Raw genomic sequence first — 26,597 nt, 5'->3', positions numbered from 1 at the left:
ACCATGTAGTTGAAATTTTCCCAGCCTTCTGCCAGAAAACTCACTTATTTTAGAATTATTTTTTAATATTTTTTTTTCCTTTCTGTGCCCTCAAAGTCAACACAATGAACAATGCCTGCGCGACACAGAAAACAATGCGTGGCTTTCCTTCTCACACATGTACGAATTATTTTTTTCTATCTTTTTTTTTTTTTTTTTCCATTCTGTAACTTCAAAACTTCTCTAACTTTGGAAAGATTACACAGCAGCAAAAGTACAAAAGAAAACATTATAAATTTGCCACTCTGTAATTTTTCCAAAGCTGGAGACATTCTGAAAGGTTACGGGATTAGAGAACGGGAAAAAAGGGATAAAAAAGTGTGTGTGTGTGGGAAGCGTGAATAAATACCCTCCCAGCCACCCGAGGAGCCATCCCCGTGTTGGCAAGAATCCTAACTTCAGAACACCAAAATTCTGGCTCCTTAGAAAAAGCATCTTTAAGAAATGATGCCGTGAAGAAGAAAAAAAAAAAAGTGCCTTCTGAAAAAAAAAAATCAACAAATTTTTGAATTTTTGTCAACGCACGGAGCGTTTTCCCACGGCTCGGCTGTCGGGACAGCCCCGTTTTCCTGCCGGAGATGTTTCTTCCTCCGAAAGCACCCGCGGCAGCCCTGCAGGTGCTTCCAGCGGCCGCGGAGGTGTGAGGGCCACGATTTACAAGGCGACGGAACGGGAGATTCAAGGAAAAGCAACCCGCGGGTGCTGCCGTCCCTGCTCGCCCCCGCAAAACCCCCTCTGGTCCCAAACCCAGGGTCCCAAACCCAGGCTGGGGTTTGGGGTCAGCCCCTGCAGACCCCCCCCACTGTGGCCCCTCTCCCCTCTTTCCGCACGAATAATCCAAACTGCCCTTTTTCAACCCAAAATGGAAGCAAGCTGACGGGCGCGCCGTGCCCCAAATCCCCCAAATCAGGGGGGGATTTTGCACAGAGCGAAGGATTTAAGTTTAATGAAGACGCAAAGTCCTGTTGGGGGCCGCAAGGTCCCTCCTGCACCCGAAGGCACCCAGCTTTGGTCCTGGCCACAATTTTGGGGCTAATTAACGCTAACGAGGGCGCACGGCACGTGCTCGCCCCGAGGTCCCCGGGGGGGTTTGCAGCGTGGGGCTGGGGCGCTGCCCGGGAGGAGGCGGCGGCAGCGCCCGGCTCGATGTTTTTTATTCCGTTGTGGGTGGGATTTTCCAGCGCTCGCCGTTGGGCCCCGTTCCGCTCCAGCTGCAGCTTTATTCTCCATTTCAAAGGCAGCCGAGGCAGACGCTTTGCAACGCCACTGCCATTTCGAGCGCGCCGAGGGGACGGCGCCCACGGGGGACCCAAGGGCTCGCAGCGGGGACGCGCGGGGAGGTGGCGGTGGCGACGGGTGCCCCGGGGGTCCCGTGCCCCAACCCTGCCCCGCGGTGATGTCCGTGTGCCCGGGGGATGCAGCCACGGGTGCTTTACGAGCCTGGGTTGAGGCTCTTCCCTCGTTTCGTTATTAAAAATAATAATAAAAAATGCTTTTATCCATAGGCTGAAAGGCGAGGTAAATTGGAGGAGGAAGCTGAGCTAAGGTGGCAAGAACGCCCTGAAACCCCTAAACAAACAAAACCCTTTTTCCCCCTTCAGCTTCAGCTTTTTCTTTTAAAATTAGTTTTATTCTTTGTTTTTATATAGGCGCGCGTATTAACAGCCCGTCTGTATAGGGCCGCGTGTGTGTAGCTGTTGGCAGGGCCGCGGAGTTTCCACTCGGGCCTTAATGCCAAATTAAAGCTTTATAACTTCAGTAGCTCTTTTTTACCGGGGTATTAATAACCACCTCAGACACTGTGGTGCACTTTATTAATCATTTGTTCGGCCGCGTGCGGCGGAGCGGGCGCTGAGCGGCTCCACCAGACCACGAGCGGCCGCGGTCCCGCGGGACGGGGCGGGCAGACACCCCGCGAGGCGGTTTGGGCAAATTGGCCAAAAATGCAGCGTCTGAACCAGAAATCCTCGCTCAGGTGCTCGGCGCTGGCTCCTCAGTGGGATGGGAACCGGGCTCCCTGTGAAGTATTTGGGGATGGGGAGGTGAAATAGTGGGGTGCGGCTCGTTATGGGGTGGCAGTGCTGGTGGGGCACGAAAAAAGAGGAAAAAACACAAATATGGGCAGCAGCAAGGGGGTGGAAAAGCTCTCCCCACCCCACCGCCATCCACCTGCAGCCCGAGGGCTCTGTACCCACTGAGGTGGTTCCGCACTCCTCGGGGGATTGCTCCTAAAGCTGCTGCTGCTGCCCCTTTGGCTGTTCGGGCTGAGCAAGCTTCGCCTTCCAAAAATGTGTTTGTTTGTTTTCTGTTTGGGGAGCAACAATTACAACATCTCCGGCAGGGATGGCCTCACCGAAACGCGGCCGGGCGTCCTTCGACAGCGCGGGACAGAGCAAACTTTATTTGCCATCCCGGGCTTCTCCTAACGCCTCTCGGGGGACTTATAATTTTGAAAGCGAAGGTTAAGGTTATTCATGCATACTTTTTTTTTTTTTTTTTTTTTCCTAAATGGATCTCTCCGGTGCAACTGTCTGCAAAGGAAAAATCTATATGAAACTAAAATTAAAAAAAATAAAAATATATAAAAATCCCGAGCTGCTTGGAGACAGCAATCCATCTCCGCACTGGAGGACTCGAGGTGTCTGAATATTTATACTCCCGTTGGCAGTTACAAAAAAACTCTTCTTCCCTCCTTCCCACCCCCCTCCCCTTTTTAATCTAAGTACAGGCATGTTAGACGCCCTCAGTCAAAGATCTCCTTTGAACTGCTGCATGTTGAAATGTTTACAGTTTTACATTTCATATTTCAGAGGGGCGGAGGGGACAGGCACAACAGTCGCACACTGTGAATGCAGGAGAGGGAGGAAAGCGGAGGCCAAGGGGGAGGAGGTTTGGCAGAGATGGGAGGGGAATCAAACGGCATCTCCACGCTGCAATTGGAAAATTTTATACTCCTTAAGGAAAAAAAAAAAAAAAAAAAGGGGAAAAAAAAAAAAAAAGGCCCTGGCGGTGTAGGCTCTGCAGGTGCATCCCCACAAAAGAGAAGCGAGCCCCTCGTGCAGGGTGCGTGGGCTGGCAGCGAAGGGGCTGCTGTGAGCAGGGAAGGGTTGGACAAGGTGGCAAACATTGAGAGGTGGCTTCACCTATGGGGGATGCTGCTGGAGGAGCAGGGGGACCAGGACTTTGCTCTTCTGCCTGCGGGAGGTGGGACGGGCTGACGGAGGAAGGGCTGGGATGTGTCACCCTGCCAAAAAATGGGGAGCTGAGGGCACGGCAGCAGCAGGGAAAACTTCTCAGCGTCTGAGTGCCTGCAGTGCTCCGGCTGCCAGGAGCCTGCCCTGGGTTATTTGGGTTTATACCATCAGCAGTTCTCCCCTTGCAAGCTTTCCAAGCCCTATACTGACCCGATAAACCCAGCAGACGTTCAGGTCCTTCAGCAGATGCCATCCAGGCCCGACGGCTGTGCCAAACCCTTCCTGCCCTACAGACCGAGCTTTCCGGGGTAACGCAGTGGTAAAAAGGAGCCTGCAAGCCCTGCTCACACTCCGATATTACCAAAACAAACCTGTCCTGAGCGGGACGAGCTGTCTCCAGCCCGTGACAACCACCTGGTAAAGGCACCCCAAAAGGGCAAAGGCTTTGGCGGGGGCAGTGGGGTTACGCACCCTGTCTGCATCACCCTTTGGAAGCAGGGGCATTGCCCTTTGCTCCTCAGAAACACCTTACCCAGGAATATGGCTTGCTTCAAAGAGCTCAATGTTGCTAGTTCATGGAGAAAACCAGGTGATATTGGGTTCCTGGGCAAAGCACACTTTCATCTGGCATCCCCAGCACCCTTCACTCAGCCGTGCCCAAAACCCCCCGGGTCCACCCCAGCGCAGCGCCCTGCCTTGGCACCCCGCGTGCCCCAGCTGCCTGGCAGGCACCAGCCTCACCCCCAGCCTCCTCCTGCTGCCTCCCCCAGCCCCGGCAGAGGCTTTGAGGATTTCTCAGCTGCCTCGAACAGCCGGAGCCACCGGCTCTGCTCGGAGCCTTTGGTGGGACCGAGGAGCAGGAGGAGCCTGCGCCGCCCCGGGAGCGAAGCGGGCGACTTAGCCCAGGATTTCGCTCACCTCTCTCCACCCCCACTCCACCCCGCTCATTCCCCAGAGCGATCTGTCAAGTCCCTGCACGATGGAATTTTACTTTGCTATTTTAATGCAATTCTGGCTCAGGCTTAAATGGAACTGGAAACCAAAAGGCCTTAATAAATAAATATTATGATAAGAAATGAAAGCAATGCATACACTAAAGATAATTTGAGGGGGGATAAAAACCTAAGCATTCCTTTCTAAGCCTAAATCGTAAAGCTTTACATGAAGCCGGACGCCTTCTCACCAAACCTTTGCCCTGGAAAATCTCCCCCGTGCTTGTCCAGACTGCCCTCCTGAAAAGTCGTCTATTGTTTTAAACACTTTGAGCCAGATAAGACAATAGCCTTGAAATTCCTTCCAACTTTGTCAGTGACAGGGCTCAGGGTGCCGGTACGTGGCTATTACTAATGCCTGCACGAGATCTTTAATTATAACCCGCGCTCCTATATTTCATTCACACTCTATTTAATCTCGCTGTCTGCATAAACACGCAGCTACTACAATGGCAAGAGCCAAAGCTGGTTCGGATAAATCTTGCATACACTTAAACGCCATGGAAAAAATAAAAAAAAAATAAAACCAACAAACAACAGATTGTATAGATAGCGGTGAATTAGGAAAAAAAAAAAAAAACACCTTCGATACAGCCAAGAAGATCATGCACATAGGGCTGTGTGTGCTGGCGTGCGCGCGCACTCCTGTGCGTGTGCCTGGAGAAAAATCCGAGCTAAATATAGAGGTGCTATAGAAAAACCGAAGGTATAGATAGCCCCGTACATAAAGCTACGTGTGTATGGCTGGCAGGGAGAAACTCTGCCTAAGCCCAGGAGCAGGAGAAACAGCAAAGCCTTGAGACGATACGCCGGGACGCACCTCTCTTTTTCCAGAGGTGGGCACACAGAGCGGGCTTTTTGCGGGGTTTGCCGGCGTTCAGCTCGCCCAAGTTTCCTGCAGCACACCCCTCTGGGGCTCAGCCTTTGAGGTTCAACACGCAGGGATGTAAAACAAGCGCGGGTGCAGCCGTGCAGCTCCCACCTTCCAGCACGAGACACCAGCTCCGCTGTGCCTTCCCTCGAACCCAGCCAGAAACGCGTCCTCCTCACCCACATGGCAATGGGATTGAGCCCACCCCATGGACAGCGAGCCCCCCCCAGAGCGGCACAGCACCCCCAAACCGCCCCGAACAGCAACGTTTTGGCTTTCTGCCTCCGTGCTGGGCGCAGACTTGTCCGCACACCCTCGTTCTCTGCCTCTGCACCCCCTGCCCTGAAATAAAGAGTTCAGCCCCACACATCCACACACACACAAAAAAAAAAAAAAAAAAAAAAAAAGTGTAAGAAATGCAACTCCTTCAAGAGTTTCCAGAAAAACCAAGCGAAGGCAGCAGGCAGGATATCTGCAAGCAACATTTCAAAGCAGCCCGACTGGTGGTTACTGCTGCTGCTGGTTCCTCCAGCCTGTGCGTAAAGCCCCAGGTCTGGAGAGGAGGTCCGGCTGCCGACCCGCACGTCCACCAGCAAAGCCTCGAGCCGGGAAGATTTCTCTTACCTTGACCGGCTTTATTTGCCAGCGTCTTTCCAGAGTGGAGGAGAAAGAAAAGCGTGCAAAATCCAGCAAGCTGCAACGCTCCCATCGCAATCCCCGTCTGCCTGCAGGAGTGGGGGCAAGGAGGGGGATTTCTCGTGCTTTAAAGGAAACAAGAGGCTGAGCATGCAGAGGGGGGTCAAGAGAAGGAAGGGGCTCTCTTCTTGCCGTGTGTGGGGCAGAGGGAGGGAAGGGGGCTGAACTGATGGAAAAAGCTGCTCTGGGTTCAGTTGTGGGGCTCTTGGTGTTGCTAAAGAGGAGGGAGCGAGGGAAGGAGACCCAGGGCAGTTGGAGGAAAGTGGACTCTATCGCCCTCTCTCTGGCGGCTGCTCTGATCCCTTCTCCTTCTTCTTCTTTTTCTTCTTCTTCTTCCCTTTTTTTCCTTCCCTAAATAATCCCAGCCAGTTCCAGTTCTGCAGGAGAGGAGCAGCAGCAGCAGCAGCAGCAGCAGCAGCGATGAAGGGGGGGAAGCAGCAGGCGCCTTGCACTGGTGCTGGGGACCTGAGAAAGGGGAGTGGAAAGGAGAGCCCCATCCAAGCAACGCCCTTTTTTTTTCTCCCTGCCTTTCTTTCTTTCTATTTGGCTTTGGCTGCTCCTTCCCGGCTCCCCCCCTCGCACCCCCAGGCTGGGCTCTGCCTGCAGGAATTTACAGTCTGCTCTGGAGGAGCAGGGCCAGTAGCCATGGAGACTGCTTCCCTGGGAGCAGGGAGGTCAGGCGCAGACCATGGGCGATCAATGCATCAATGCAAAGCCCCCCGCGACCCCCCGAGCCACCCCGCGCCTCGCAGCCCCTCGGCCCCGCAAGGGCTCGGGGTTGGCGGTGGCGGCGAGCTTGGGAAGGGGGTTGGGGGGGGGGGGGGGTAAAGGGGTCTGCCGTGAGAAAAGGGAGTGGGAGGGAAAGGAAAAGGGAAGGAGAAATGAAGACGGAAGGAAAAAGAAATAAAGAAGGGGGAAATAAATAAAAACGGAGCAAATGGGAAAAAAAAAAATGAGGAGTTTGGGGAGGCTGCGATTCGGGGCTCGGCGGCTGCGGGAGCGGCTCGGTGGGGAGCGGGGCTGAAGGGCAGCTCTGGGAGAGGTGGGGAGGACTGGGAATAAAGGGAGGGGAGCAAAAATAAGAGAGAAAACACCTATCTGAAATATTCAGGGTTTTTTTTTTTTTAGTTGTTTGTGGGAGCCTCTCACAGCCTGATCCCCGCACCCAGCACCCCGGCCCCCCCTCCCCGTGCCTGCATCCTCGCACTGGGACCTGCTGGCAGCTCCTCTCTTCTCTTTTGGGGTGCTCCCACACCCCAAATCCCCAATTCCCATGGTGAGGAGGCTGCAGCAGGGAGCCGGGGCAGGCAGGAAGGTGTGCAGGCATCCCACCTGTCCTGGGAGCTCTTGGGGTCATCCCAGCCCACCGTGCTGCCCCGGCAGCCTCGCCTGGCCCCTTTTGTCCTGACAGCCCCCTGAAGGTAAACTCAAGGGGTCTGGGGGCTGCAGAAAACACCCAGCTAAGCCCAGGCACCCACTGCTGTCTTGCAGTGGAAAGGAGAGGGGGGTCCTCAGCTGGATGGGAACATGTTGAGGAATCCCTGGGTCTGTGCTCGCCATACAAAAATGCCTAACCCTCGGATCACTGCTGTGGGTGTTCAGGGACCCACACGGGAGCCGACCCCTTCCAGAAGAGCGAGGAGACCACCGCCGGCTGGAGGACAGATGCCCAGACGTGGATATAAAATGCAGCGGAGCAGCGCGGGCACCTACGTGACCTGTCCCAACATCTTGCTGCATTGTGTCAACCCAGTAATGCCAACCCTCCCCGGCCCCAATAGGCTTCAGGACAGCCTGGGGAGGTGCAGGGATACAGGAATTATTATTAAAACTGTTAAAAAAAAAAAAAAAGTGTTATACATAGAAATCCCAGCGCATCCGGAGAGGAGCGCGACGCACCAGCAGGAATGTGCTGTCCTGCTGGGCTGCTGGAAGGGGCTCCCGGCTCTCCTGCCAGCCCCAGCCCGGCCTTTGCAGCCTCTGAGCTGCTTTGCACCGTGTGGCTTTGCTCCGTGTTCCTGCTCGGATGTCCCAAACCCGTAGCAAGGTCCCCTCTGTGCTGTGGGCTCTTTGGGACAGGGGCTGTGCCTCTGCGGGAAGGGGCTCTCCAACCGAGGTCCCTGCAAGCCAAGGTGCCGTGACCTCCCGAGGGATCTGCCGAAATCCAGAGGGATCTCCTGCATCTTGCTGTCATGAGACCGAGCCAAAATGGAAACCCCGAATCCCCTCACCCAGCCACACCTTGGGGCCGGCCGCATTCGCATCCCACCCCGCAATCTTTTATCATCGTAACCAGAGGAAAACTAAACCCTCCTTTTTCTTTCTTTTTTTTTTTTCTAACCTGTCTTCTAAATCTGGCGACCGATCTCAAGGCACGAGGGACAAGACCTTCAGCTATGTTGATTTATAACCGAGCTTCTAAATTACAGGTTTACGCATTAGTATAAACACCCATAAACCAGCCCTAAATACACAGTGCCGTATGTAATCAAAACGCCAAAACACCGGGCGGCCACGTGACGGCACGGGGGGGGGGGAAAAGCAAGCTCCTCGCTCCTGTTGGGGCTGGGACCGGCTGAGAGCTCCCAGTTAAACCAGTACGGTGCACTGGGGGTGGATCTTGCCTCTTACGGCACATCCTTAGCTGCTGGTAGCACCACTCATGCCCTGCGCCTGGCTCACCCAATGCAGAAGGGCTGCAGGGCACCATGGTTGGGATGGGCTGTTGATGTCAAGAAAATCCCTTAAAAGTTGGTTTTCTTCCCCAAACCGTGCCACCCGGTTCCCGGGGCTGGAAGAGCAGAAGGTGGGGGTCCCAGCACGCATCCTGCACCACCACGGGTCTGCACGTGCCGCGGTGCCCCTCAGCACGGAGGAGCCGTCCCCTTCCCAGTGCAGATGGCGAAAATCAGGCGGACGGAGCTTCCCCGGATCACACAGGGAGGCTGGAGGAAGGGCCATGAATCACACTTAAATCGCCTGAAAGACAGCCCGGTGCTTCGGCCCTGGTGGCTCCCCACCAGCTCCTGCCGCTGCCGTGCGGGGTTGGCACGGATCCGGCCCCGGGAGCCCCTCTCCAAAACCCTTCAGAGGCAACGGGGATGGAGAGCCCAGCAGCCGTGTGCCCGTGCGTGTGCCCGTGCGTGTGCACGTGTGTGTGTGTGTGTGAGTGTGCGTGTCGGGAAGGGGAGGAGGTGGCAGCACTCTCCTCCCCGCTGCCTCCACTCCCCGTGGAGCACTTCTGGGCAAAACCCATTTGCTCCGGCTTCATGTAGGGCCAGCAGATTCGGCCCATTGTGCTGCGGCGCTGAAGAGCCGGCGAGGAATTGTCGACCATGCTGAAACGGTTACATGGGGAGTAATGAAAATTTACTGCACCCTGCTCGGGTCTCCAGCCAAGAAATAAAAGCAAAAGATCACAACAGGCATTTTTTTAATTTGAGGCAAAATTAAAAAAAGAAAGGATCCGCACTTAGAAAATAACAACCACATCCACAGATCAAAGCAGCTGTTCTCCTCTCATTCTGGGTTTTAAGAGGTTTCTGCAGCTACAGGGATGTTTACACAGGGAGAGAGATACATACATTGTGCTGTCTTGATGCTGCCTCTCCCCCCTTCATCTGGCAAAACATTCCCTGGGAGGCAATATGAGGTCATTCTTAGACCCTGCGTTGTTTTCCTCAAGCTGCAAGCCTTCGGGGCAAGAGGCAATTCATTTCCCATTAGCAAACACACATTTGCACTTGGAACCCTCCCATGCACATCTTGACAGGGAGCTCGGGGCCGGACCGGGACCGGTGCTCACCAGCTCATCGTGGCACTCCCGGGGGGACTTCCAGCACCCCAGGGCTGTCTGGGGGGGTCACTGGCTCCGGCAGAGCCCCGAGGATGGGACACAAAACTGGGGGGCAGGCTGGCATCTTCTGGACACCAACCTCAATGTTCCTGTGGCTTCCACCGCTTTTAGCGCAAGAGGGGCTGGATGGCTCCGGGGAGCACTAATGGGCTGTAAAAATCTTGTTCTGCTCCGTCTCGTTGGCTTGAGCCCATTTTGGAGCAGGGCTGAGCCCCGCTGCAGAGCCCGAGCAGGGATGGAGGCTGTGGGAAGGCGCCGGGGCTGATGCTCCCCTCGCCTCCCTGCATCCCCATGGTGGTGCCTCAGCGCCGGCTTCTCCAAAGCAAAGTCCGGCCACGAGCAGTCCTGTGCTATCGGTGAGAATGAAAAGAGTCTTTAAAACCACATCTCCCCAGCTCTAGCATGAATTGAATGTCACACGCTAGAAATGAGCCCCATCTTCAGCACTGCCTGGGCATATTTGCACAGCACTGGGGCCAAAAGGGATTTCTGAGGCTGTGCAAGAAACAGCGGGCACAAAAGTCCCATTACGGATCTCGGAGCTTGCAGAACCAGCTCCAGAATCGGGCAGGGGCGCTGGAGGAAGAAGAAGAGGCCAAGGGGTTAAGCCACTGTGCTGAGAACCAGGAGATTGCCTTCTCCCCCCATCCATGAGGACCACGGGCACCCTGCCGCTGTTGCCCCCAGCAGGACCCCTCCTGCCCGCCGGGTGCTCAATAACGCCGCTCGTGCACCCCGCAAGTCTGCGCTGCCACGACTTGGCTCGAGGAAGCAGCAGCCGAGACATTTCGATGCCCCGGCGAGGGGTGCGGTCCCAAACTGGGAACAGAATGGGCTATTTTTAAAAACAGCGAGGAAAACACTGCATTCCCAGTAAGAAGCCAACGGCCCGGGCTCGAGAGGCTCAGCCCATCCCCACGACGAGCTCCCCGGGCACATCTCTGCTTTCCTCAACCTGCAATTTGATGGAGATGCCTCCAAGGGGGGCGAAAAGCGCCGGGTCGTGCTAAATGACTGCCTGCCACGCTGTGACACCTTTTTTCCAGCGTCGCAGGGCTTCCCAAACCTGCGGGCGGAGAAAAGCCCGTGTTTGTAATTCCCACTTTGCAGCGGGAGAAGCTGCCACAGGCGGAGGTGAGGTGACTTTACCCGGCGTCACCGGGAAGGTCGCTGGCAGCGCCAGGAATAGCCCCGTTCCCAGCTAACCACTAACCACACTTAGCCCAGAATAAGGGTCCCTTTTTCCAGCTCGAATTTATAACAGCTTTCTAAGTGACATAAGCCCTTACAGAAATAGGCAGGCTTTTCTTCCAGAATAATTACTGGGAAATCGCACTCCGGCGCGCGGGGGTAGGGGGGGTGTAATTACACCCGAGCGGCTGCTGCTGGTGGCTCGCACCCCGCGCTGCCGGCAGCTCCCCGCAGCTCCTACCTTGTCCTGCTTTTCCATCAGCATGTGTACACCAACTGGCAGCTCGTCAGGATGTGGGTGGAGAAGGAAGGGGCTTCGGGCAGCAAGGAAAGCAACTCGTCGCTCTTTGAAGCTTTGTTAATCATCCTTCCCCTAGAAGACACTCACACAATGAATGCATCTCCCGGCCACCGACCACCGACGGCAGAACGCAGCAGTGCCTGCTTCGGGCTCAGCCCAGGCGCTGCTGCGGAGCAGGTGTTTGCTTTTAAAGGCATTTTTAGGTCCCACGCATGTAAAATCAAGCTCGGGGTTCGGGTTCTGCTGGAGTGAGGCCTGAAATGCATTTCTGACCCAGGTCGTTAGAACACACCGTGCTTAACGCCCCCAGAAATAATGGATTAGCGTTTATCAGGTGTCGATGTGTCCGTATGGCCACCCAGAGCACTACCTGCCAAGAACGGGGCTCGTGGCTCCGCCGAGCGTTACCCCAGGGGCTGGTGAGAAGGCAAGGGGTTAACTCGGCACTGGTGACACCACTTTAACTCCAGGACCCAGACGCGTGCGTTTAAAAGTAGCACTTCTCTCCTTAAAATAGTTTATGGATCTTACTCGGGGATAAATCCAACGCCCCCGAGCAGAAGGAGACCTATTAATTCCTGAGTTTTTTCACACTGTAGTAAAGCAGCGATTTTATGTGCCTGAGTTGTGTAAGATGTCAGTCATTTTCCCACTTGCATTTCCATATACAATTTAACAAGGCATTAGTTTATTTCCAGAAGCCCCAGCCAGCCCTGAGCCAACTGCGTCAATATTTTGTTGCTTACACAAATGCCACCATTAGAGTCAACAGCGCGTTTTGGGGGAGGATTTTTTTTTTTTCTTCTTTTCCTTTTTTTTTTTAAAAGCAGGGTTCCTCCATGCTGATGTACGTATAGCTCTTAAAATACCCCGGTAACACGAGCCTTTCAGGGCGGCTTACCTGGGTGCAGAGGCGCCGCTTTCAAGGCTTGGAGAACGCTCCTGGAGGGCGCTGACCTGACCAAAGGCATTCGCTAATTAATTCATTCTTCCAAGAGACTTAACTGCCTCTTGCCTTCGGAAACCCGAGGCAAACCCGAGCCAAATCCCAAGCCTGTCGGAAAACACGGAGAGACCCTTCCTGGCTGCACAGGACGTCAGAGCCGGGAGCCTTTGGCCGCTCCGAGCCCGCTGCAGCGCCTTGGCTCCCGGCCCCCGGTGCCAGCGGCGCGGAGCCAGCAGCGTGCCAAGCCACAGTGGCCGCTTTGCTGCGTCCTGCTCCGGTCCTCGGAGCTGCTGTCAGGATAAAGGAGGGAAGCAGAGCCTGGGTGTTGGGTCAGGGAGTCCTCACCTTTCTTAGCTGAGTCCTACAAAGCTGGTTTTTGGGGTTTCTCCTACGCTGCGGCATCTGGGTGCCGGGGCACAGCTGAGGGATGCTCCTGCAGCTCGCGCTGTCCTGTTGTCTTTGGCACGCTGTCCCGAAAACCCTCAGAGGTTTTCCTGGTGTGGTGTGAGCACAGCACAACGGGCTCGTCCCCCTGCCCCAGCCCCGCTGCCTCCCTGCGGACACAGCCCCCGAGCCCCAGGGCTCTTGGGATCACCCCAAGCACCTCTCTGCAGCCTTACCGGCTCTTACAACCCCAAAAGCTGGGTGTTTCCACCAAAACCCCTGTCCATTACCCTCCAGCCCCGCACACGGCTGAGATTTCGGAGCAAATCCCGATTCGAAATCCCCCTGAGCCCCCCAAAGCTGGGGGACAAGAGGAAATCAAAGAACAAGTTTCCCCAGCACCGGCAGCCGGGAAAGCCCTGCAGGATCCCCTCTGTGATCCCGCACCAGGGCAGCCTTGCCGGAGAACAGAGCGGCCTTAGTGTGTCAACAAGCCCTAAACACCCGAGGGCAGCTGGAAGTGAGATGCCATTATTATTTTTTTAATTTAAAACTAACTTCTTAACCTACAGGAAAGTAAACGTTCTTCTCGGATGGCCAAGAAAACCACGCTGGGATTTTCCAAATGGCTATGACTGACTGTTTATGAGCAGAGGCTTCCAAACGCAGAAATAAATGGCTCGCTCTCAGCAGGTTTTCCTTTCTATATTTACCCTCACCTGAAATGAACATTATTGCACACTGCAACGTTTATTCCCTCTGATCAGGGGAGCGGGCGAAGAAACTAACCAGCCGCAACACGTCAAATAAATTGTTAATCTGCTGTTTGCACTGGGGCCGGGGGAGGAGGGAGTCCCCAGGTTTTGGGCAGCGCCCAGGTCTCGCTTACAACTTCCATCCCCGCTCCGCGGGAGCGCCGAGCTTCGCCTGCGGCTGCCTGGAGCTGGGGCCGGATCCTTCCCGGCGCCGATCCGTCGCTCCCCGGCCCTCCCCGCAGCACCCGAGCACCCTCGGTCCGTGCACGGGTGGCTGCGGGAAGGGTTGCTCGCCCCCTTGCCCGGGAGGAACCCAGCTCCGAGGTGCGAGGACTCGCTCGAGGGTGCACGAGAAGCCTTCTGCAAGGCAAAAAAGTGCACACAAATCCCAGGGAAACACACAGATACAAAATGATCCTCTCTGAAGCTTTGTAGTTCCCTCCCCTGAGCCCCAGTTTCCCCGCAGGGCGTTTCTCTGCTTGTTCTCAGGGTGGGAAGTTCCTACAGACACGCAGGGGTGATCCATGAACTGATGGGCCCAAATGGCCATAAATACCTAAAAAGTCCTTCCCCAGGAGAGGCTGTCAGGGCTGAGCCTTTGCAAACCCAATCCTAAGGCGATGCTGGCCGCTCAGCTGTAAAATCTCTCCTAATCCCAGCTCCCAGGAGAGGAGAGGACACGGAGATCAATCACCAGGACGTCGTCCCCATCACATGGCGCCCTCAGTCATGCTCGCGCCCACCAAAATCGCCAAATCTGGGCTTGACCTCCCATTTACCTTGGATCTCTCTCAGTAATCGGGCCAGCAGCTGCACGCCAGCCCAAAAGGGGTTCACACAGCCCCGGAGAGACCAGGGGGAGGTCCTCAGCTCCCCAGTTATGGGGGTGCCCAAAGACAGCCCTCGAAGGCAGCCCCTGGATTTGGGAACAGCCGTGCTTGGTTCGCAGGGCTCGCACGCACTCAACACAAAACGGGACCTTGCCTTTTTTTGTTTTTTGTTTTTTCCCAGCTCAAACTTTTCACTTTTGGAAAAGTTTTTTCGTGTCGGGATGGCTTAGCAAGCCTTTCCCCAGCCAACCACTCCGAGAGCATTTGCGTTAATCCAGATTAACTAACATGAAGCAATTTAGATAAACCGCATTAAGCCGAAACACCTTTGAACTTTTTTTTTTGGGGTGGGGGGATTGAAATCCCTGCCCGAGCTCTGTGTGTGGTTTGGGCCTCCCCACGCCGCGGCACCACCGGAGCTGAGCTCTCCATGAGCACGAATGGAGTCAAGTCAGCAAACACAAAGATTTCCCAAGGGCACCGAGCCAGCAGCACCGGTGTTTTGCCAACAGAGCCCAAAACTGTGTCCAGGAGCATCCAACGGGGCAAAAGAGCGCAGAGAGCGGCTCCTCGGCACCATCCCAGGCTGAGGACATGACCACGAGCCAAACCCCTGCAAGCCTCAGTTTACCCAGCACCGACCCATCCCCTGGGCATGCGGTGACGGGATCGGCTGGCCACGCGCTGAGATCAGCTGCTGGCCACAAGAGGCCGGGCTGGGCGGGCAATGGTTTGCTGAAGGTGGCCAAATCCCACCGCCCGGCCACGTGCGCCGTGACCGAGGTGGCCACGGGCAGCCCGGGTGCATGGGATGTCTCACGGAGACGGGCACGCTCTGGGTTAGGAGCAGGGAATTAATAGCTACTGAAGTCACCGGGGAAACACGTAGCTCACCATGGGGCACGTCCACGCTGAAAGAGAGGAGGAAACTCGCCGACCCAGCCGGCTCCCAAATTGCTACCAGTGGCTACGGCAGCCCCGACACCAAGACCAGAACCGTGCAGCCCAGCGTTTCCATCCCCTCACCTGGACAAGACGGGCACTAATACTTTATCTGCTTGCCGGGGAACTGCAAGCTCCTCGGGATCCAACTTCCCGGCCGCATATTTGCACCAGCATCCAGCACGGAAACAATCCTGACCTTGTCTGGTGCACCGGGAGCTCCTGCAAAAATAGCTTTCCTGGCTCGTGGGGCAGAGGAAAACTCCCCTCTTCCCCAGCTCCCCTCTCCACACCCTCCAAAGACACCTGCTCAGGCTCTCTGCCCTCCACCCCGCTCGTTATCCTTCTGGAAGGAGGATTTTTGGCAGAGCCAAAGCTGCAGCACGCAGGCTCCAAATTCCCCCATTTTCTGGGAGCTGGGGCTGCAATGCCAGCCGGGCTTCACGTCCCCCGTTCGGACGGGGTTTGCTTTTCTGTAAACAGAGCCGCAGCCCTGCTCGCGGCGCTCACAGCTCGGCGCTGTGCTCGCTGAGCTCCGCTCCCAGGTGATTTGGATCAGGATACACCAGGAAGTTTGCTTTCGGCCGCCCCAGTCGGCGCGTGGGCGTGTAAACAGTGACCGACTTCACTGCAGGTTCGCCTCCTTTAAATGGGGACTTTCACGTTCGTCAGACTTGAGAAAACAACGCCATCTTTTAAACAAAAAACCCATTTCCCCTTCCATTGGCTGCGCCCGCCGCCGAAGGCATTTCTGTTTGAACAAGCGGGCCCTTCCCTCCCGCTGCGCCCGGCGAAGCCGTGCCGCCGGTGGGGATGCTCCCACGTGGAGATTTCGCTGCCCCTGGGACGTGGAGGGGCAGCCAGAGCGATGCTGCTCCCTCTGCTCCTGCCGGGTGGGTGCATTTTTGGCAAGCCAGCCTGGCTTTGCCCTCCTGGGGGAGTTGCTTGAATCAGGGCAAGGGAGCGGTGCCTGGGTTCATCGTCACCGTCATGCCACTGATACAGGCAGGTTCGCAGCACAGACGGGTGCTTTCCGATGTGAATGTGGGGGTTACAAGTCTCCGAGGCTATAAAAGGGCAAATTGGAAATATCCCCGTGGAGGTTGCTGCCCAACACTCGAGCGCTCACCCTGAAAGACTCAAAAATCCCCGTTTCCCCCGTTGGAATTCCACCTAAATGGCTTGGATGAAATAAATTAGATTAATCTAATCAGGGAGATGGATGGAGCTCATTAAAATGGTAGATTAAAAAAACCTACCCCGCTTATTACCAATGCTCCCGAGGTCCTCTGCCTTTGCGGCAAGTTACAGCCACCCAGGAACTGGATTCCCTTGCAGAAATCTGCAGGAAAGGCATTAAAAATGCATTCAGCTATTACAGTTCTTCATGTCACCAGTCCCTGGGGAAAGGAAATGAATGCAGGGCAAATGCACATACATTTAAATACACAACTGCCTCCTCTGGGACCAGGATTTATAGGCTGGGAGATCTGGGCCCTGCTCTGAAATGGAGAGATGAGAGCAAATTGAAGGCACCAGCGGGCTGTGCTCTTTTATTCTCTGACACAAACACCACCTCCCCGCCCTCGGCTTCCTCACACAAAGCTGAAGATCAGAAAGGGGCAGAAGCAGGAGCTGGCATCGCATGGAGCTGCACGGGGGGCACAAGGGGAAATTCCTGAGCAGGATTTGGCCCCAACTGGCCCCATGATGAGCTTTACTGGGTGTATTTCTCACAACCAGCAGCCTTCCTGCCCGCGAGCTGCCTGCTAGCTCCTTCCTGGGGCTCTGAGCAGAAAATCCACCCCAAAATCCTCCTCGTGCCCCTTCATGGCTGCTCTTTGGGATGAACCCACTGCATTGATGCTCCTGAACGTGCAAACACAATGTTTGCACCACGTGCAGGGGCCCCGTTGCTTTCACTCCCCTCGCCTTCTCCTGCTGTTGAACTTTCCAGGCCGGAGCCACCAACCGTGTGTGAACTGCACGTGCTATTTTGGGAGAGTTCTCCAATAATTATCAGCTCAGGCGAGGCGAGCAGACAGCCCTGCTTCTGCCTGGGGTCAGCCTGCTGTGCCACGACGCGCGTTATCTGCGGCGAGTCCACCCTTGGAAAAACAGACAAATGAAAAAAAAAAAAAAAAAAAATTAAAAAATCCCGAGGCTGCCTGCCTGCAGAGTGCACAGCAAGCAGTGCTATGGCCTGTGCCGCTGGCCTGCAGGGCCCTCGATTCAGGGGGGAGCAAATCCCCCCCCCCAGAGCCGTGCTGACCTGGCAAACCCCACATGCCAGACGAGCTCTGGGGTGCTTTGAGCAAGAGGAAAGAGCTGTCCACACATCGGGGTTTTCCCAGCTCCTTTCTCAGCGGCATCCACCCCCAAGCCAAGGGCCGGTCGCCATCTGATGTAACTGCAGCGCTGCCCGAGCCAAGCACTTTTCCCTTATTGCTTTTTGATGGGATGATTTTTTACAGCTCCCCGGGGGCCTGAGGAAATCACCGAGGGTTTCAGGAGATGGCTGTGACACAACCGTGTGCTGCAGATGCACAGTGGGACAGCCAGGGGCTCAGGCTATGGCGAGCCTCCCCGGCACGCGGTTGTTTACAGAAACGAAACGGGTTTCAACTCATCGGCTGAGCTGCATTAATCACGCTCCTGGCCTGCTACAAACCCACGACAACGGGGGCAGCTCCAACCACCTTTAAAACCCACCCAGGACATTTCCCTTTGTAACTGCACGGGGCTAAGGGAGCTGCAGCATCGTTCGCACAGCCCAGCTGCGGAGCTGTAACTAATTACATGCGGTAATTGGGCTGTCCGTCCCCACATGGCGTGCCAGCGCTGAGCCTTTCATCCTCTGCAGTTCTCCAGCCACAGCACCCAGACATCTTAGGCGTTTCAGAGCCTTTGGAGGGCTGAGCTGTTTCAGGAGGGGCGGATCAAGGCCCCATCTCCCGGAGGGGCCACTTCTTGTGCTCATCCCACACACACGTGGCGCCGGGCACTGGGCACCCCGAGACCTCCCAGCCCCTGCCCCGTGGCCCCGCAGCGCTCTGTGACCCCCCCAGCTCCACGGTGGGTGCCGCAGGTGCCTGCTGTGGGCGTTAGAGGATGCTGAGGAAATGGGAAGGTGCTGGGAGGAGAGAGGCAGATGTTTCATGACAGCACAAACAGCCCGGGCTGGGCATTTTGCCCCCCAGATTTAATTCCAGTGCTGGCCAGGTCAAGGGGAGGTTATAGCAGGAGGGTACACGGACAGAGGGTCGCCTACCAGAGGGAAAACTGATAAAAATAAATGATAAAAGTTAGGTGGAGGGACACTGCAGCTGTTGCAACCTCCAGCCCTAGAGTTGGCTTTTTCACTTTATTCCCTCTGACAGCTCTAAGGTTAATACCCCGGCAGTTGACAGCCACTAAGCCACGGCTTTAGGTATAAAAACAATCAGCCCGTGACTCCCCCAGCCTTCGGACGGCGGAGAAATTCCTGCCATTCCACAGAGGGCAAGGGGAGCCGGGCATGGCGACTGCCTTTTGTTCTGCTGCAGCCCGTCCCGTCCTGCACAGCCCTCCCGAGGCCTTCACACGGAATTTAGCCCAAAAACGGGACTGGGGCCGGACGGGAAGGGCCACAGCAGCACCGCCTTCGGTGTGGGACACGGCGCCTTGACGGCATGGCAGGGACGTGGCGGTGAGGGGTGACAATGTGCTTTGCTCTGTGCTTTGCTTATGTTTTACTTGAAGTGCCACACGCCGGGGAGGGCAGCTGAAGGATGAAGGAGCAGCCTTCGGCCTCACCACGCCCGGGCAGCAAATGGCGGCTCCCAGCTCCCAGCTGGGTTTTTGGAGGTGCCAAGCCCATGGAGCCGCCAGCAGCACGGCTCCACCGCCTCTCCTGGGCCGTGAGGTGTGCTGAGCCTAAAGGAATGGCTCCCTTCGCCTTCACAGCCCTTCTCTGGGCAGGACGCCCCCCGCCCCACCACAGCCCTCCCGCTCTTCGCGCCCACCCTCCTCATCCTCCTGTCTGCCATGAGGCCCCTGAGCTTCGTGCCTCCTCCTCCTCCTCCCCCCCCCAGGTTCGGAATGGGACAGCCCCGCCGCGCTGCCTCGGCTCGGCGCCTGGAGCGTTCCATCGCGCACACGGGGGGGTGACGGGCAGCCCTCCGCCCGGACGGTGCGCTGTGGAGCGGCCCATCGGGTGCCACCATGGGGGAGCGCTGGGGGCTCGGGCGCTCGGTCAGCGAGCCTCACCCGCTCAGCGCCCACCAGCGGGGCCCCACGGAACGGATCCCGCTTTAGGTGCCTGCGGGGGCTGGCACCCAGGGGTGGGCGCGGGATGGGCGGGGGGAATGGGCGAAAGCACTGAGCCGGTTCCTCCCCTCCCGCCTCGCGTTGGTTTCGTCCCGTTTGAAGGGACGGCGGGCGCGGGCCGCGCCGCGCCTCAGTCCAACGGCGGCCCCGTGAGGGGAGGAGGGCGGCGGGGCAGGGGGCAGGGCTCCGGCGCCCCTTTTACCACCTGAGCGCCCCTTTTACCACCCTGGAGCCCTTTTTTCCACCGTAACGCCCCTTTTACCACCCCGGCGCCCTCTTCCCGGCCCTGGCAGCACCATGCCTAAGCCCAGCCCCGGCGACGAGCGGCCCCCAGGGCCGGCAGGCGCTGAGGCAGCGGCCGGGCGGCCCCGGGACTGCGGCGAGGAAAGGCCGCGGGCACCCGGTACGGGCCCGGAGCCGCCGGCACCTCAGCGGCGAGCTGCGGGACAGCGCCAAAAAGGGGGGTTCTCGGGGCTGAGGGGAGCCCCTGTGAGTGTTTAATCTGGAGGAGGACACACCGAGGGCTCGGCTGATGGATAAAAACCGGCCAGCCTCCGTTAAAAACAGCCCGAAATGTCCCGGCCCCGGTAAAAAGCTCCCCGCGGGGGAGGCGATGCCGAGCAGCGGTCAGTAGGGGTCAGCCTGCTATCGACCAGCGAGCTCACAGCGTCCTCCAGCAGCAAAGCGCCCTTGCAAAGCCCGTTCCTCCCCTAAAACACAAATTGCCCCTCTTTTTCCCTCATTCTCCATCAGTTTTTAAACCTTCTTCTCGCAGGAGGCTGCTGAGCCGTCCTCCTCACGGTCTTTATTTTCTCCTGCTTGCCTACAGCCAGCCCTCCGCAGGACCTGTCCGTGAGCGAGCTGCAGGAAATCTCTGATGAGGTCTACAAGCTGAGCCTCGCGCATGAAATCGTGCTGAATGGTGACTTCAAACTGCAAATGGGCAACTTCTCCCCATTCAGGTGCATATAAATATGTATACCTGAATGTATAGACACCACATTATATATATATATATATATATATATATATATTCAGGCTAGGCTTCTTTCTGTCACATTACAGAAAAGATGTGAGAACATGGAAAGGAGGTTAGGTTCTGACTATAGAAGTAAAAAGAAAAGAGTTCCTGAAGCAACAAATAAAAAAGGGGGGGGGGGAACTGTGTTGTTTTATTTATTCGTTGCTTCACGATTTACTAAGAAGTTCTTAAATACAGCGAATGTCAGATGTGACTCACTAACACTGAAAGAATTAGAGGCTTCGGCTGCGTGAGCTGCAGCTTTGACAAGAACAAAGCAGAATTTTCACTGAACAGCTCTGAGATGTCTGCTCGTTAGTTAAAGATCTGTTTAAGTTGCTGACATTCTCTCCTTCATTGCATCAGCGCTAGCTAGAAAAATATTCTCTTGATCTTCTCTGAGGACTTATAAGAGTTTCTGTGAAAAATACTATGCTATCCCATAGTTAAGAGGGGCTAAGTGCATTTTATGAGCAGGGTTGAGAGGATGGAGTCCTGTTTTAGATGAACAGGACATTTAATCTGAGAGAGATTTTCATGAGGTGTATCGCTGACAGTTTGGAGGAAAGACTAGGAGAAGAAAACGTCAAAAGACCTAAACTACAATGAAAGCAGAGAGGAATGGCCCCATCATACTGAGAGGTTGTATTTATCTGATGCTAAGATAAACCCCCTGCTTCCCTCTCTTCTTTCTTAGCCTTGAAAACAGAGTGAAGGAGACATTGCACAAAGCTTTCTGGGACAACCTGAAAGAACAGATCTCTGCCAGCCCCCCCAACTACACTCAGGCAATCCAGCTGCTGCAGGAGATAAAGGAGGTCAGCTGATCCTGGCACAGGGAAGACCTTAGAATTAGTCTTCCCTTAATCATCACCCCACCCCTTAAATCCAAATATTCCCATGTGAACATGTGTAAGAGGCAAAAACAAGCTCCATATAGTTTATAGGGAGACATAAGTTACACAACTGCACCTTATAAAGTCTGTCTGAGAGGGAAACTCATTCTCTGGTTCCAGGTCTTTAAAAAATGCTCTACCAAAGCAATGGAAAGCCTGTTGAGCTGTTGGTTTTAGTAACAGCCATTCCAGGTATAGCATCCGCCAACCAAAAACTGCAATTCTCTGTACAAAGACACCCCTTTAGCTATATGATGAGCTGTACCTACTGTGTAAGTGTACAGCGTGGTCCTCGAGAACATTGTTTAGAACTAAAAGACAACAGTTCTTAGCAGAGCATGAAGTTGTGTATAGTTCTTCAGTCCACGTTTTCCCATTAGATTCCAGGCAGGTAACTCCCTTCTTTTGTGCATGGTGATAAAGGAGATTTTGCAATCTGCAAAACAGTAGCCAGACACCCTGAAGTGAGTCATTAGAGACAAACATTCCCTTAACGCAACGTGTGCCCCACAATTTGTGTACTGAGTCTCAATTCAAGGCCAACCTTGATTCCTGTTGAGCAATTCCAAAGATCTATTGTGGTTTTGGATTAAAAATTAGCGTTACTTCTTTGGGCAGGCTCTGCTGTCATTGCTGCTGCCACGACACAACCGATTGCAAAGCCGAATTGAAGAGGCCCTTGACATGGAGTTAATTAGACAAGAGGCTGAGCACGGGGTTCTGGACATCCGTGGCCTCACCACGTACATCCTTGACACGATGGCAATGCTGTGTGCGCCCGTTCGAGATGAGGAAGTGCAAGGACTGCAAAGCCTCACAGACCCAGCTCAGCTTTTCAGGTGGGCGATGCTCCCTCTGTCTTGGGCTATGCAGACCAGCAGAACCCTCAACATTAAAACACTGGGTTAAGCAGAAACTGCCCTGGAATTACTTTCCTTTTTTGGTTTTGGTTCTTTTTCAGGGTAGTTACACTCATGTTGCCCAGTTGCTCCTAGATAATAGAACAGTCGTCAGTGAAGTAAATCTAATTTTTCTAGTAATTTTTAGGAAACTCCAATTATACTGAAAAGCCTTTTGTCAGAATACGGAGTAAAGAATTTCTGAGTTTCCCTTTCTTAGCATTCTAAACTGATGCACAACTTTCGCTTTTACTAACGTATTAACCTTTCAATTCACCGTGTCTCATCCAGGGAGATTTTCCGGGTGTTGGACCTGATGAAAATGGATATGCTGAATTTTAGCATCCAGAGCCTCCGCCCCCACTTGCAGGACCATTCCATCCAGTACGAACGGAAGAAATTCCAGGAACTCTTAGACAAGCTTCCCAGTAAGTCAGTGGGGAAGGGAGACGAGACCTATTACTTCTGTGGGAGATAATGAAGCACCAGAAAGGACCTTGAATATTCTAAAGCTGATGCTTTCATCACATGCTCAGTAAAAGAAAAGAGAAATGCCTCTAAAAGCTGAAGGACCCCTGGGTCCCTTTCTCAGCCTCTTCTCTACCATACGCTGCAGGAAAGAAGTCAGTGTGCTTCAGTTTCTGCATGCATAAGATGGGCCTAATGGCTGTGAGTGACTGTAAGAGCTCGCAAGTTTAAAGTGTTTTGAGACCCCCAGAGGAATCAGCAAAATGGCATTAGCAGGTGTATTTAAATGAAAAGCTGGCATTTGGTGCAGACATCCCTTCTGTGCTAGGCTGTAGAATATTTCTCTCTGGCTGCCTCTCTCATTTATAAGGCTTAATTAGAGGTGCTATTCAAAGACTGAAACCCTCTCTACAGCATAAAGTCCTCCAGATACCAGTGTCAGGAGGCCTAACCCTGTGCCCTGCCAACAGGACATTAATGCTGAAAATTAGAGAAGGTGCAAACCCCCCCCCCCCCCACCCCAGGACCCAGCACGTGCCCTGGCATTGCGGATGTGCATCCCGTTCAGCTGGAACATCACGTAGCCACTTCTTACTCAGTTAGTTTAACCTGTGTTTTTTTGTTTTTTTTTTAAACCCTGTTGCAGACAGCCTGGATCACACCACAGAGTGGCTGCGCGAAGCAGCAGCAGGAGTGTCTGCATCCCTTTCAGAGTCACAGCCCCACTCTGCAGCCTTACAGGGGGCAGTCGGTGGTAGCCCAGCTCTGCCAAGTCTCACGGCTGTGCTAAATCAAGGATACATGAACCTGCTCTGCTGGGAGCCTGGACAAAAGGAATACCCTGAGGTAGGATGAGGGCTGGGACACCCTTACAGCATAAAGATATACAAAATGAACAAGTGTATAGGTTCTCTGTCTTTTATAGAAAGAACTGGCAAGAGTCTCTGTCCCCTTTACACAAGTCATTGTATGGAGTTTATTCCCCATGGGAAACAAGTTGGATTTTCCACAAAACTAACCTTCTCTGCTGCTTCCCTCCACGCAGCTTCATGGGGCTGGTACAGTCCAGTTCCGTGGCTTGAGAGCTGCTTGGTCATCACAGCCATTGTCTCTGCACCCACAGGCTGACTGGTTTCTGTTCACAGACACTGCTTATGGACCAGGCCCGGCTGCAGGAAGTCCGAGCGCAGGTGAATCAGCTTGCCACCACAGCTGCAGTCCTGCTAGTGACCAGCAGCACGTGTGGAAGCGCCTTATTTGGCTCACCTGGGTTTGTAGCTAGGCTGAAACTGGTAACAAAGGTCCTCTTGGAAGGGCTGTCTTGTACCAGGTGGGTTATTTACATTTTCTTTTCCAGAAGGAGAAGAGTGTGTAGGTACTGGTTGGGTGTGGGACAAGCAGCAGGAACCTCCTTTGGCAGCAGAAGGGGATCTGAGATCCAAATGGCAGCTGGGTCCACTGCAAGGAGCGGGGGAAGCCAGCCTGTGTATTTAGCTGGGTGTCAGCTCCCTAGGGCAACTGTCCCTTCTTGGTTAAAGGGAGCAGGCAGGAGTGCTGAGCCCCGTGTCACAGGAGCCAGCCTCAGGGCAGCTACCTGCCTGCCGAAGAGCAGAGGAAGGGAAGCGTGGCTCACTTGCAGCAGGCACCAGAGCTGTGGCCAAGTGGGATTTGTCAGGTGCTGCTCCCTGCCCGTGATGACACCCAAAGGGCATGTGGAGAGACTTCCCTGCTTGCTGTGTGCCTGAGACCACTTCCCCAGCAAATGTGCCCAGTGGTTGGAGTGCAGGTGTATACCTTTGTGTGATTTAGGTGTGAAGAAGCTTTGCAAGACATCAGCGATCAGGTGCTGCAGGAAGTCAGCAGGGCGCTCTCGCAGCTGGGTTACCCTGCTCTTACCAGTGACAGATGTGCTTCCCTGAAAGGCCAGATAAAAAGCATCGCAGACAAGAGCAACACAGTCTGGCATGTCATCGGTGAGTCTCTGAGCTCGTGTCTCCCTCAGCAATGAAGAGGCTTTCATAAAAGGTTTAGGCTTATAACCCTGCAGGACAGGTACTAGCAAAGGAACTCCCTGCATTGTGCAGAACTACTGCAGGGTCAAGAAGCTAGGTTTAGAAACTGCCCTGATTTTCCTATTTCACCCTGAAAGACTCCCAAACAGTAATTGCTTTGAAAATCTCTTAAATCCTACCATCCTTGCTAAAAGCTAAACAGGCCTAAGTGCAAGGTCTGTTACTAGGTGGTGTTGCAATCTTCAGGCTAGTGTGTAGAGTGAGGGCTTAATCACTGGCTCTAGTAAAGCACCACGCTAAGATCTTTAAATAATATTTATCCCTAGGGAGTGCACTGCCTGGTATTCAGCTAACCAGCTGCCCTATAATGCTGCTCCATCAAAATATTTATTCAAATGTCTTGGATAAGAGCTGATTATTTTGACCTTTTATTAGACTCTGAACGCTACTAGCTCCCCATCAGATTGCAGTGCCACAGGCAGCTCGTACACTGCAGGAAAGATTACTTCCACATGGAAGACAAGCTTTTATCAGCTATGAAAATAAGGTGAGGCTCTTCCTGCCCAGTGCTGCATTCACTTAAGTATCCTTCTCAGCCCACAAAGATTCTATCACACTATTTGGATTTATTCCTTCCATGTCAGAGCAGCCTATTTTGTTCTGAAGTAATTCGGAAGGCTGAATTAATAGCCTAACCCAGCCTTGCTGGGCAGCGTGTGGTGGCAGTGACTCACTGATGGCGTGGCGTTAGAAGCTGCAGAGCCAGACAGCCTTCCCCTCTCCACTTCTAAAAAGCAGTGTCTTGTCTGTGCTCTTTGTCACTCTCAGCGCTTTCCAAATACATACTTGAAACAGCAACATCCAAGGCAGTCGGGTAGATGAGCCTCAGCTCTGTGTCCCTCGGAGAGGCTGCTTGAATAATTTCAGTTTTTAAATGCTGCTGTGGCAGGCTAGATAAATCCTGGGCTCTGAAGTTCTATATTCCTTTGTGCTTCTAAGATGCGTGACAGTTCTGGGCAAAAATTTAGAGTGGACAAAAAGCCTGTATTGTTGAACTGCTCCACTTCAGTGTAAGCATTGCCAAATCCATCAAACCTAACGTCCTGCAGCCCAGTATCCCTGGTAAAGCCATTGTCAAAAGCAACAACCCAGAACAAAGTGAAAACAGGGCGTGTACACCTAATACTCAAGTGCTCTCCTAGCATCAGGTAGCTTCACCTTGGTTCCTGTGCTGGCTGCTGTCTCATCTGCTTAGTGTTTGGAAGAAGACCACACTAATCCACCATGTCCCAAGTCCATCTAGAGCTTGTCTGCACCATCCTGAAACAACGCAGCTGTCCTTGATCTGCTCTCGACTGCACAAGGAATCCTTTCTCTCAAAGGCTAGCTTGCTGTACAAAGGTTGATTTTTGTTCTCCTGCTTTTGCTCCCTACAGAGCAGCGGATTCATTTGTTCCTCAGCCGTTTTATTTCCCCTGATGGATGGAATTCTCAAAAAGATTTTCCAATGGGTCTTGATGCCATCCAAGAAGAGCTGCAGGAAGTTGGGCGCAGGTTTAGAAGCGTGATCCACCACAACAGGCAGGTGTTTGGCCCTTTCTACTTGGGAATTCTCAAGAAAGTGCTTTTCCCAGAGGCAGAACCAGAATCAGATGCAGGAACAGATTCCTTCTGATCATCTTTATTATGTACCACACAGGAGGGCAGGGGTGGAACACATTCTCCAGCAGTTTCTCAAATCATGCTTCAGCTTGTAAAACTCAATCAGATAAACCCATCTGGGCCGCCACAGCTACTGGGAAGTGACTCTTAGCATGTCAATAGCTGAATAAACCTCTCAACTACAAAAGGGAATGCTTTTTTTTTTTTTTTCACCCTCCCCCCCCAAAAAAAAAAGCCACTATTTAGCAGGGAAGGAAATGAAGGTTATAAAACTGCAATGCAGTTTTTTGTTTGTTTGTTTTTAATTCAAGGTGTTAATTCTGTTGTGGGCCTG

At 54.1% G+C, this 26,597-nt stretch overlaps 2 protein-coding genes and 1 long non-coding RNA gene across 13 annotated transcripts in view; 1 reads left to right on the top strand and 2 right to left on the bottom strand.

Moving 5' to 3' along the window:
- The window catches only part of SCUBE3 (signal peptide, CUB domain and EGF like domain containing 3), a 35,768-nt gene extending 29,487 nt beyond the window's left edge, over positions 1–6,281 (bottom strand). For 4 of the 8 annotated variants that reach the window (XM_068659781.1, XM_068659782.1, XM_068659784.1 and 1 more), the window contains exon 1: positions 5,721–6,281. In XM_068659781.1, coding sequence (XP_068515882.1) covers positions 5,721–5,805 — 85 coding nt within the window. In that variant the 5' untranslated portion in view covers positions 5,806–6,281. The remainder of the gene's footprint in view (positions 1–5,720) is intronic. The other 4 variants (XM_068659786.1, XM_068659787.1, XM_068659788.1 and 1 more) reach the window with 2 other exon arrangements.
- Positions 6,282–9,234: 2,953 nt separating this feature from the next.
- Positions 9,235–23,994, bottom strand: LOC137844124 (uncharacterized). The gene is made up of 6 exons (XR_011089831.1): positions 23,856–23,994; positions 23,609–23,758; positions 16,436–16,499; positions 16,257–16,339; positions 15,082–15,219; positions 9,235–14,966 (listed from the first exon to the last, which is right to left on the bottom strand). It is a non-coding gene; the product is annotated as an uncharacterized lncRNA (long non-coding RNA).
- On the top strand, positions 19,155–26,450 carry TCP11 (t-complex 11). 4 transcript variants are annotated; one of them, XM_068660127.1, is made up of 9 exons: positions 19,155–19,708; positions 20,135–20,267; positions 21,024–21,144; positions 21,841–22,061; positions 22,413–22,549; positions 23,236–23,435; positions 23,735–23,919; positions 24,399–24,562; positions 26,038–26,450. In XM_068660127.1, exons 1-9 carry the CDS (start codon positions 19,603–19,605, stop codon positions 26,274–26,276), a joined length of 1,506 nt encoding a protein of 501 aa, XP_068516228.1. In that variant the 5' UTR covers positions 19,155–19,602; the 3' UTR covers positions 26,277–26,450. The 4 variants fall into 4 exon arrangements, with proteins under 4 accessions (XP_068516228.1, XP_068516229.1, XP_068516230.1 ...); XM_068660128.1 differs by lacking the exon at positions 26,038–26,450 and having other exon boundaries at positions 23,735–23,779; positions 24,399–24,537; XM_068660129.1 differs by lacking the exons at positions 24,399–24,562; positions 26,038–26,450 and having other exon boundaries at positions 19,155–19,293; positions 23,735–24,334.
- The last annotated feature ends 147 nt before the right edge of the window (positions 26,451–26,597 follow it).

The sequence above is a fragment of the Anas acuta genome, chromosome 24 (assembly GCF_963932015.1).
Source record: "Anas acuta chromosome 24, bAnaAcu1.1, whole genome shotgun sequence".
In the NCBI taxonomy this organism is placed as follows: Eukaryota; Metazoa; Chordata; class Aves; order Anseriformes; family Anatidae; genus Anas; species Anas acuta.
The sequence above is the reverse complement of the archived record's forward strand: the minus strand, read 5'-3'. Positions and strand labels throughout refer to the sequence as shown.

Excerpts from the sequence above, each read along its gene's own strand:
- TCP11 (XM_068660126.1), top strand. The coding sequence starts at position 19,603 with ATGCCTAAGCCCAGCCCCGGCGACGAGCGGCCCCCAGGGCCGGCAGGC. Across the intron at positions 19,709-20,134 it reads GGAAAGGCCGCGGGCACCCG|CCAGCCCTCCGCAGGACCTG; the intron begins GTACGGGCCCGG and ends GCTTGCCTACAG. Across the intron at positions 21,145-21,840 it reads TGCTGCAGGAGATAAAGGAG|GCTCTGCTGTCATTGCTGCT; the intron begins GTCAGCTGATCC and ends TTCTTTGGGCAG.